The sequence below is a fragment of the Protopterus annectens genome, chromosome 1.part1, assembly GCF_019279795.1.
Source record: "Protopterus annectens isolate FY-2018-M chromosome 1.part1, PAN1.0, whole genome shotgun sequence".
In the NCBI taxonomy this organism is placed as follows: Eukaryota; Metazoa; Chordata; order Ceratodontiformes; family Protopteridae; genus Protopterus; species Protopterus annectens.
In genome coordinates this window covers 1272100591-1272112252 of record NC_056726.1, presented here as the reverse complement: position 1 = coordinate 1272112252, position 11662 = coordinate 1272100591, and the positions used below count along the sequence as shown (strand labels likewise).

The 11662-nt window shown below is 38.5% G+C and overlaps 1 protein-coding gene across 1 annotated transcript in view; it reads right to left on the bottom strand.

Annotated features, from left to right (window-relative positions):
• LOC122809800 (C-Jun-amino-terminal kinase-interacting protein 3-like) overlaps positions 1-11662 on the bottom strand; it is a 1405059-nt gene that overhangs the window by 459477 nt on the left and 933920 nt on the right. The window contains exons 13-14 of the mRNA XM_044081538.1: positions 9992-10045; positions 309-470 (exon numbers count right to left, since the gene is read on the bottom strand). Of these exons, the coding sequence (XP_043937473.1) occupies positions 309-470; positions 9992-10045 (216 nt within the window). The remainder of the gene's footprint in view (positions 1-308; positions 471-9991; positions 10046-11662) is intronic.

Below are 11662 nucleotides of genomic sequence, written 5' to 3'. Positions count from 1 at the left end.
CAGATTTTCTTTCACATACAAAATTTAAAAGTACAGGCACAGGTTGGAATTCCTAGGCAAGCACCGTATACAACCATTCAAAGGGGAAGCGGTGAGAGGCAGTCCATAGTTAAGCAACCATACAAGTCTCATTGTCTTAGCATTACTGATACCCTGTGTATGGTTGCTTCATGTGCTAATAACTGCTAAATTATACACTATCTAGAAATCATAGCCAGATTAGGAGACCACTGACGAAAGCATTCTGCAGTAAGAAAGGCAGCACTCAACATGTGCTTCTCACAAAATAAACAAGAACTGTTGCTTACTCTGGTGTAGAAATCTCTCTATTTCTGTTGCTTCGAAGAGGCACCACTCCTGAGACACCTTTAGCATCCACTCCTGCAGGATACCCAGGTAGGAGCTGGGTAACAGGAGAAGGCACAGGAGCACTGGTTTTCACTGGAGCTGAACTGAACAAACGGCTGAATCTACAGGAAGAGAAACAATAGTTAGTAACAAAGTATAGTCTTCTTAGAAAATTTATTTTTAATTCTTTCAGTTCATTACTGGCTCTAATCCTGTACTGCAGTGGTGGTGCTGCGGTAGCGTTGTCGCCTCACAGTAAGACACTGTCTGGTTCGATTCTTAGCTAGAGTGTCTTCTGCGTGGAGACATGTGTGAATGAGCGTACCTTCACTGAATGTTGTGCATCAGAGCTGGCAACTTGGCATGTAAAAATCTACTGCCAATCATTAGCGGACCGGAGCTCTGCTGTGGCGACCCCTAACTGGGAAAAGCCGAAAGACACAACAACAACTGGCTCTAATCCTGCACTATGTATTTTTAAACATCAAAAGGATTAAAGGAATGAGTATGGTTCTTTGAAGGTAAGAAAGCCTTCATCAAATTTGGCAGTTATCATGGCAAAGTAAACTATGAAAAGGGAAATTGGTACTTCATAGGTTCATAGTACTAGGTGATTTGCCCTTGTGGGCCACATTAAGCTTAGCTAATTAGCCCATGTTAGAATCAAACTCTGCACTTTGTGTCTGTACCTTAATGATTATGCCAAACTCCCACTCAAGTGTTGAAATAATTACATTGAATCAGTGCAAGGAAGTGCAAAGTGAAAGGAAAACCTAAGGGAGGCTACAAAATGTTTGAAGCACTGACAACAGTAGCACACCTGGAAAAAGATTTGGGTGCAGCCATGATCCCAAAGTAAGAAAAAAATGTGAGAAGGCAGTCATTCGAAGTAAGGAAACACTAAGATATAAAACAGGAGTTACCACTGACTTACCGCAGGGCACAGGCATCCCACTGCAGTTTGTGAACCCCACACAAATGCTGCATGCTAATCTGGAAATCTACAGTTTTCAATGAAAGGCAAAATGTATGCAGCAAGGAAATAATGGGCGACTAAAATGTTGTCAAATAACAACTGACATGAAGGCTTACAGTGGGTTTATATGTACAATTCAAAGGGTATGGAAAGGGATCCCCTTTACATGATCAAATTTTCACTTACCCGAAACTTAAATGGACGAGATGACTTCACTGAAAACTTACTTTCACGAACACTTGGATCACTGGAATTTTACTCCAGGAAAGGAAACACTTGGCCACCATGATGATGGTTAATTTTGCCCTTTTTCCCACTGTAGTGCAATCTTGGAGTTGGTATATTTAGTTAGGAAGGGTGTGAGGGGCTGTGGGGGTGAAGCCCACTACTTGGGTGGGTTTGATTTACTTTGGTTTACTTTGTCGTGGTGGCCAAGTGGTTCCTTTCCCAGAGTAAATTTGTGATGATCTAAGTGTTCAAGAAAGTAAGTTTTCGGGGAAATCGTCTCATCCTTTTCAATTTCATGTAAGTGTAAATTTGATTATGTGAAGGAGACCCCATGAAAAGGCGGTGGTGGGGATTGAACAGATGTAAGAGAAAGATGGACAGGATATAAACAAATTAAAATGTTTCACTGGTTATGGACAGGCAGAATCACGGGAAACACAGGAAAACAGGCCACTGGAAGGATGATGATACAAAGTAAATTTATTCATTTTATTTTGCTTTTCTTTACTGGGTTTGTCCAACTGTGTTTAGCCAAACACCCATTTTCAGTGGCGGATAAGGGAGAAAAGCTTCAGCATATTGCAAACATTTTTAAACACACCTTCAGCAATAAACACAGACATTAAATAAAACACATTAACAATTACACAAATTTGCTAATTAGGTTAAATTTATATGAAAAGAAAGGCAACTATTACAGTATAGAAGATACTCATGCATTAGCAGATGTTGAACATTAAGCATTTGAATAAGTATATTAGTGGGTTTGCCAAACAGATATTAGACCATGTTACTAGTGCTTAAAAATTCAAAGAAATGGAAGTAAGGGAAGGGACTAGACAAGGCAGAAAATTTAATACTGTAGTTAAGAGGTGGGATACAAACCATGTACAGTGTCAGTTACATATATGGCTATCATAAGGTTCGTACAAGTACAGAAGAGGGGGTGGCAGTGTCACAAAATACTGTCTATGGCTGGGAAATGCTAGTAAAAGAAGTATTGCGGAAGACTGATTGTAGAGCACAGGATTCTGAAAGCAGAGAAATGATTTGATGATATGGCAAGCTGAAGCGAGCAGAGGTATTTATCCTGAAGATATACAGGAGCAGATCTGTTGATATTATAGGTTAAGATTTAGTGGTGTTTTAAATGAGTTTGCATTTCAAATGAATTTTCAGTGATAGTGTGATGTGATTTCATAGTTTAGCTACACTACTGGGATACAGGCAGTCATTTGTGGCATTAGATTATTTGTTTTTAATGACTAGTAATTTTTCTCTAGAGCATTAAATTCTATTGGTGGAGTAGTATTTTATTAACGTAAAGGCTGAGCAATTTTCTGGCTTATATACAAGTCTGTGTATTGCAGCTCATTGAGACAGAGCTAGCTGATGTGGTAATTCTAACCAGTTAAAATCTCTTGAGGCCTAGGCAGTGGTGTGTTCTACTGTTAAAGTTTACAGTAAATTTGACTATTTTATTCTAACGTTGCTCAAGTTTGTACAGTAGTGAGAACTGAAAGTTAGTAAAGATTGGAGCAGAAGAGTGAAGAGATGACAGAAGAAAATAGAGGTTATATGTTTTCTGGCTTTGTCAGTGTTTGTTTGTTTTTTCTTACTATAATGATCCTAGTTTTTGATGTTTTTGTATTTTTAACCATGTGCTATACATGTTGATTGAATCTCAACTTGGCATCTATGATGACACTCAGTAATTTTAAATGGTTTACTTGTCCTAACATCATGATGTTGGCAGAGATGATAGTGAACAGTGATGTTTTGGCAGAAATGTGCTTGGGGTTAAAAAGCGGTAATTTAATTTATTGGGGGTTTAGAAGTAGATGTGAATTATTTAGCCATGTTTCGATCGATAAGAAGGATTGTTGTGTAAGGTCTTGCAGTTGAGGGAGAGATTTGACAGCACAGACTAGGACTGAGTCATCAGTATACTGAGGTAGGGTAGCATTTTTTAAAGCAGTCTAGAGGTCATTGATGAATATGTTGAAAGGTAAGGAGCCTAATATAGAACACTGTGGGAGACTAATCCTTACTGGCAATTTGAGATGTAGCTGTGGAGCCACTGTAGTAAAGAGTTAGACAGCCATAAGGATGAGAGCTCATATAAGACTTTCTAGTGGGAGACAGTATCACAAACTTTTGACGTTGGGTTAAAGACGGAAGATGGCTATATATTAGATAGTTGAGAAGCTGCTTATGGATACACGTTTCTAATGTTGTTGATAGGGGAGATAAAATGGCTATTAGCATATCGTTTGAAAGCTCTATACTGATTCCACCCTTGTGCAGTGGAATAATGAATCATTTTTTTGCATATTGAGGGGACTTTATTTTCGGATATGGATTGATTTGTCATAAATTAAACTGGATATGCAAAAGCCTCAGCTGTTATTATGAGATTTATCAGGGAGCAGTTATAGTAGGCTGTAATTTTTTTAGGTATTTTTGATGGTATCTGAAAGAATTAATAAGAAGGAGAACTACTGAAGGTTATTTTACTGAGGAAGGACTTCAACAGCTTGATTAGTCACCTGGTTGGTTAATGACTGTATAATGTGGGTACTGAATTGACTGGCTATGGTATTATTTTGTTCCTGTGTGTTTGGTGTTGGCTGTGTAGCTGTCCTGGATTTAACAGTTTACTGACTGAGGCCCAAAAGAAACAGTTTTGGATTATTAGTGTGTATGTTTTGATTGGCTGAGTAGTCTGTTTTCTTATCTTCGGTGATGTGTTGTTTTTGCCGAGTTTCTTAGTTGTCTATATGTTACTAAAGTTGGAGCGGTTTTATTTTTTGTCCAGACGTTCTATGCTTTGTCGCTTTGTTTAATATGTTGCTTAGTTGCTAAGGATAGCCGTGGAGCAAGGTTGGTTTTGACTCTTTTCATTTTGAGGGGAGCTAGTATGTTTAGAACACCCAGGAAGATATTTTGAACTCATAGACAGCATCATCTATGAGGAGAGTCTTTAGTGACTCCTGTTACAAGATGTAATGCATTAATACAAGTGTCTTCATGAAAAGTAGCACATTTTCTTACCAGGCTATAACGATTCATTTTGGGACTGTTGCTTTGTTGCCCTTTGGTGTAGATTGATAAGTGATGACATTTTATTTGGAGAGGATGTCAGGATCCAATCGAGGGTTGATTGTCAAGCTGTAGCTTTGTTACATTTAGCTGGTGTGGTTATAAGTTGGGTGAACAAGTACAGATGCATATTAATGGCTGGCTTTTCAGATTGTATGGTTTGCCAATCTACACTAACATCAGTAACCAAAAAAAAGAGACACTAAAATATGAACAAAAAAAAACACACTTGAAGCTGCCATAATGAAAACTACTTAAGATAAAAAGAACATTTCATTAAAAAAACATTTATTGCATTTAGAAACATTTATAAATGAAGAAGGGTAAGCAGAGTAATGCTTTATATAAGCATTTATTAAAATGTCTCTCTTTTAAAAGGTTAGTTTTTGTGATAGGGTCGTCACCTTTGAGAGAGGAGGTGACTCTGAAATTCTATTAAAACAAGAAGAATGCATGTGGCAGTTACACCTGAATGCTGTAAAGGAGCCTGGGTTAAATGATTCTTTATCATAACATAGTATACTTAAGGGTAGAGGGAGGCCACAGTGGTGCAGCGGTTAGTGTTGCCGCCTCACAGCAAGAGGTTCTCTGGTTCGATCCTAGGCTGGGGTGCCTTCTGTGCGGAGTCTGCATGTCCTCCCTGTGGTTGCGTGGGTTTCCCCCTGGTGCTCTGGTTTCCTCCTACATCCCAAAGACATGCTGTAGGTGGATTGGACACACTAAATTGGCCCTAGGCGTGAGTGCGTGTGTGTGCCTTCTGTGGAAGGTTGGGTGCCGGGCTGGCAACTCGACACCGTAAAACTTCACTGTCAATCATGAGCGGACAGTAATCCGCTGTGGCGATCCTTAACCAGGAAAAGCCGAAAGAAGAAGTATACTTAAGGGTAGAGCACCGAAGTTGTGAATTGTATTTTTTAATTTTCTAGCATGTTTTATCCATCAATAGAAGTGAAGTTTTTCTAAAAGATGTTATTGATTATGAATTTTATTATGTGTGGGCCATTTTAACTGAAGCATGTATTTTTTGTAAAAATGGGGGCTCAATTGGATAAAGTATTTGACTGGTTGTGGGTGATTTGATAAATATATTTAAACAGGAAATTAACTGATGTATTTTAAAGTCTGAAGAAGTTCTGTGCAGTTAAGGACAAAGGTGTTAAGTTTTTTGCAATAAATGTTTTTTTTTGTATTAAGTGTTCTTTCATAATAGGTAGTTTTTTCGTTACCGCGGCTTCAAGTCTGGTTTTTTGTTTATATCAACATCACGCAGTATTATGATTTTATGATGGATTTTAGAGAAGGCCTAGCAGAGAATATCTTCCAGTGTTTTAACATTATTACTTGGGGTACCTATCATTGTGATTGTGTTGTGAGGGCTTAGTTTTAGCGCGATCAGTAGGATTTCTGAGTTACAGAAAGATAACAGGACATGGGGGGGGGGGATATCTAGTGTGTTTTTGTAGAAAATAGCAACATCACTAGCTTTTTTTTCACTGTGAAGAATGATAATTTTATAGGTGGGGCAATTTCTTAATTTTTTATTTCCTGGTAGAGCCAGGTTTCTGTGGTAACTAAGAGGTTTGGAGTGTGTAGTGCTATCCACGCATGCATGATAAGAAGTTTGTTACAAATACTTTATAAGTTGGTAGGACATATATATGAAGGCCAGGGTGGGACTGTGGATGAGATGGTAGAGATAAAGGAGCTGATGGGGATATGCTGCCTGGTGTCTGAATATGCAGGGATGGGTCTGGTTTGGGTGGATGTCACTGCTAAGTTTTATTGTTATAAACGTATGATAGTATGGCAAGAGGTACTTTTGCTCGAGTTTATGTTTAATACCCAGTTTGTGAGTAAATGGCTGTTGCTTTGGATAGCTGTACCTGAACAGTAGGTTATACGAGTGCTGATACAGATAGGGTGTAACTGGGAGATGAGGTTTAGAAGCACTTTGCTTGGAGGATACAATATAAATGTTTTGCTGGAATTTTGAGGCTAATGGTATGATGTTAAGTCTGCAAGTAGGAGAAGAGGTTCTAGAATGAAGATCTGTAGGTGAAACATGTTTCTGTAATGTAATGCACAGAAGAGTTTGAAGGATAGAGGATGAGTGCAGTTAAGGTAGGAAGTAGAGCGGGTTTATATGGGGAATGTAGAAGTTAAAATTTAGAATAATAGATTGTGTTGAGTCTATAGGCTTATAGGTAATTTTGAGATGCATGTGTTTAAGAGGAAAGGTGTGTGGAATATTAGCATGAATAAGGATGAATTTATGTGGTAAAGGGTCTGTTAACAGTGTAGAATAAGTATTGGTAAGGAAGGGTATTAAAGCAAAATGTTCTGATTTAATTGTGCATGGATGTAGAGAGAGATGGAGGGTAAAGGGATATATGCAGTACAGAGAGGTAAGAGGAAGGCTGAGAGATATAGAGGTAAAGATGAAAAATAAATATTAATCTGACAAGGCAAGGATGAATGGAAGAGGGAGTCTTGCTCATGTATGACTTAGAGGTGTCTAAGTCAGAGTGGATACAGTGCAAAGCAGTATGCGAGGAAGAAAGTATGTTGGTAATGATACTAAATGTTAGTACAGAAGTTGGGAATAGGAGTGTTGCTTTGATAGTAATCAAGTTGCTTTGGAAGGTATACGGTTTGGGTGTCATGAGTGACAGGTGTATGTGAGAGGTATAATGGTAGATTAAGGTGGGTTGGGTGGAGGGCTTCCCACCCTTCAGTCATTTATTACAGAGAACAATCAGTTTATGGATGGTGCTCAACAATTAGCAGAGCAACACAAAGCAGAACAGGTTTTCTTACGTTTACTTAATGCAGACACAACGCTAGGAATATGACGTAACTGGCTTACACGGTGTAATCTTATGGTGAAGTGAAAGGACAGTGGCCAATTTGGTAAGTGATTCATGGAGTGCATGGACTACTCCTTTAGGAAAATGTCACAGCCACTTTCCAGCACAGGGCAGGCACATATCTGCCTAGTTAAACTTAATATACACCACGGTTTTTAATGTTAAAACTTGCTTACATTGCACAGTGGCAATACTCCCAGGAAAAACATTTGCAGAGGTGTTCTTGTGGCAGAGATCCTGCTGTGTAAGGGACAGGGACTGATGTAATGTCCACAGGCAGCTCTGAATGGAAAGGGAAAGAAAACAACGCTTCTAAACTGAAATATTACATGCAGGCAATAAAGTTAATACAAAGGTAGCTAACACTATCCCTAGAGATGGAGGAAGGAATGGGATGAAAATAGAAAGAGAAAAAGGGCTATTCCAAAAGTATAGAGAATGTACCAATATTTATCAATGTAAGGTCAAAATAGGTTTAGTAAGAGTTGTACTGATGGAGAACCACATTAATACACTGTATAGAGTTACATAGGGCAAGACATAGCACTATACTGCTAAGTACATCATAAAACCATCACTTAGTAGGCATTCATCAAATTAATCAGTACTTCTTAAGAATGTTGTATATACTGCAGCATCAGAAACTGAAATTATTCACAGGATACACATACTTGTTAAAGGGAACACGCTCAACATACGTAAAACTTATCTGACTAGAATAAAATCCATGCATATGTGCCTGAACCATTGTAATCTGTTCTCTATGACCTTTCCTGCAACTGGAGCAGCTCTGGCTTCTAAAATATTGTCATTTCTTTGTCTATCCCACAGAGTGCATCCTACCACCTTTCCATCACCTCTAGATTTCTCAAATGCTCAGATAGACCCTACTAACATCAACAAGGGTCTCCTGGTCACAGTAGGTTATATCCTCAACCTACTTATCAATGGCAAATCCATCCATCCACCCACAAACCCTTTTTCCCATTTTTGCACATGGGGTCAGAGTGCCACTTCAACAGTGGCAATCATTTTGAGCCAATGTTTACACCATTGAGTGGCTAGCCCTGCTACTGTAGTTCATCCACACCACACACTCGCATGCAAGCTCACACCTATGGCCCATTTAGAATGCCCAGTCAACTTACTGCATGTCTTTGGAATGTGGGAGGAAACCTGAGCACCCAGAAGAAACACAGGCGAACACCAAACCAGGGAATGTCTTGCTCTGAGGCTGCAATGCTATCCATTGTGCCACTGTGCCACCCCATTGGCAAATACCCATACCCATTTTGGGCAATATTAGTCAATGTACTTAGAGCCAGGAGTCCATTTTTAAACCATGGACTGGCTAACAGTCTGTGATCTGTGTTGCCCTATCTAAAGGCTATTGCACACCACATATGATTCATAAAGCAGTTGGCCTACATAACTCTTGCCCCGTCAGGCACCACTTAGACTCTATGTTCATACCCCTGACTCCATTAAATTTTGTGTACACTCTGTTTGCACAGTTTGAGGTGAAAATGCACAGCATGATTTTGGGAAGTGGGAGGAAATTCTCAGAAACAAGGCAAACATACAAACTCTACACATGCATTGGCTGGAGACCAGTAACGAACCCTCTACCATGGGAGGTGAAGACCTTAACCACTATGCCACCCATGTAGATAATGATATTTCAACATACTACTTATTTATAGTTGCAATAGTTGCAATATTAAAATACATAATTTGTTCCAATAAATATACACAAATACTATATGTTATATTTTAAGGCACTGAAAGGATGATAAATAAACTCTGTCTTATGGAAAGTGACTTAAGATATGATTGCTGGTTATCCTATTCCAGTCTCTTCCTTATCTTCCAGACAAATTTTCGGTTTTCCCATCTCTTTCCTATCTTCCACACAAAACTTCATGTTTTAATTACTTATACTTTCCACGTGCACCAAAAGTCACTAATACATGCTGGAATCTAAGTACTTTGTTCCGTAATGCATCCTGTTAATTAGTTTTTCGTAAAGCAATGTCACAGATGCACATTACTGTTATCTTATTTGAAAGCAGCTAATTTGCACTAAATGGCAACATTTCCATGTTATTATGAACTCATCAGTGAGGCCCTCTGTCACATACTGGCAGGAAGAGCGTGGGCAAAGTTTATTAATTATCATGAATATTTTGCTGAACTGGTGACTGGCCAAACTGCATGAACTTTAAATACATTAAAAATATTCATAATACCTCAATTATACTGCTGAAACAATACATCACTTGAAATCACAAACGACATCTAAAACAGTGCTGTCACATGCAGGTCTCAAATGAAGAGCACATCATGAATATAAAAGTAAACTGGAGAGCAATAATAAAAACTGAATGGAAATGGTCCATCGTTAAGCATTCCTTTAAGTCTTTAACCAAATATTCGTTACAGTATAAAGCCAAGTTATCAAATTCCTTACTTTTGCCAGAAAGGTGATTTCCTCAGGTGAGACGTCTGTACGCCTTTTGATACCCTGTAGAGAAAATAGAATATGTTCAAATTCAGTTTAATAACAGCACTAGAAATGTAGCACTAGCATAAGGAGCACACAGGCCATTTAAAATAAGCCTCAGTTCAAATCCCACTGGATATCAAAGCTCATAAATTAATTTTTAGTATAGCTGTTGTTTATATTCATGTGTCACTATAGATTTGTATCCTAAAATATGATGCAATTAGTTAAATTAAAAAGGTGACTTTTGCCATTCAAAGAAAAACATCTATGAATTAAATCAGACTCACATGCATTGATCCCACTCTAGAAAGTTTACAAAGGTGCAATACAATAGATTTGGTACTATAAGTAAACATAAGTAGCATAGCTGGTACAGGAGAATATTTAATACAGTTGAGACTTCTTTGGACAAATTCAACAACTGTAATCCCTTACTTGGATTTTTCAGTCTGCAGGATGACTTATCTGCTTGTGGTGTGGGTAGGCTTGGTGCCTGAGGAATGCTAGTGCAATCTTTGGAGGAGCAAAACTAAAAGAATGAATTAGGGAACCTCAAGTAAATCTGAGGCTTTGTTATATGCAAGTGTTCTTCCTTCTCTCAGGTCACAGGTGTAGCTTTCTCACAGTAAGTATATATAAACAGAAGAGGTGTGGAGAACACCCCCTACAATGGTTACAGGTATGGGAATGTTTGATTTTAGCTGTGTAACAGGGAATTAATTCACCATTTTTTCACTGGATTGTAATTTATTTTTCAGAGTTTCAAGGCATGCATGTTTTAACCTCGTACTTGTGAAAAGGAATCAGCCAATACCCGTTTCCAGATCACAATCCTCTTATTTCCTTTTATTTCAGTTAAGCAGCACTGCAATAGGTTAAGCACCTCAGCATAGGTTGGCAGACCAATAGGCACACTTACGATAACTTCTAATACCAAGATGGGTGCTAGACTCATGGAAAAATCGTAAACCTCATTATTGTGTCAAAAAGCATAGTTTAGGAAAGGCTTGTTATCACATAACTTCACTGCCGGCAAGGCTATCATGCACTTTTATTGAAGCAGTCCTGAAGAGACAGTTCCACAAGAAGATTCTTCATCAACATGTCACATGCCATTGTTTGGGTGGCTCTAGCATTCTTCTTCAAGCAGCAGAAAGGTTGTTCACAGGGGCACACACTGCAGGGGCAACAAAACTCAAGAGTACTAGCACATCTATACATCTTTCTTCAACTGGCATGCCCACTTGTGCCAAGGGCAATCATTCAGCACAAGAGCTAGGTTCCTGAACTTTGTAAACTGGTTGGACCTACAGTATCATTGGTGGGATACATCTCCATCTGTAAGGATTACTGCAACTGTGATCTACTTGAATATTGACTCGTGGGAAAGTTAACTATACAACTGTACTTTGCCAGCTGACTATTATATAAAGCCCTGTAGCAAACTTTCCAGAAGGTCTGTTGTCATTCACTGCCATTTAAACAACTGGCTATAGCAGAGCTAATTTTTATTTGAAATTTAGGCTCAGGAACAATACTGCTGGAATTTTTATGGTAGCCTTCTGCACTGATTTTTAAAAGAAATTGGTTGTTATGAGCTGAATGGGCTTGTATTCATAATTCCTGTCTTTGAAT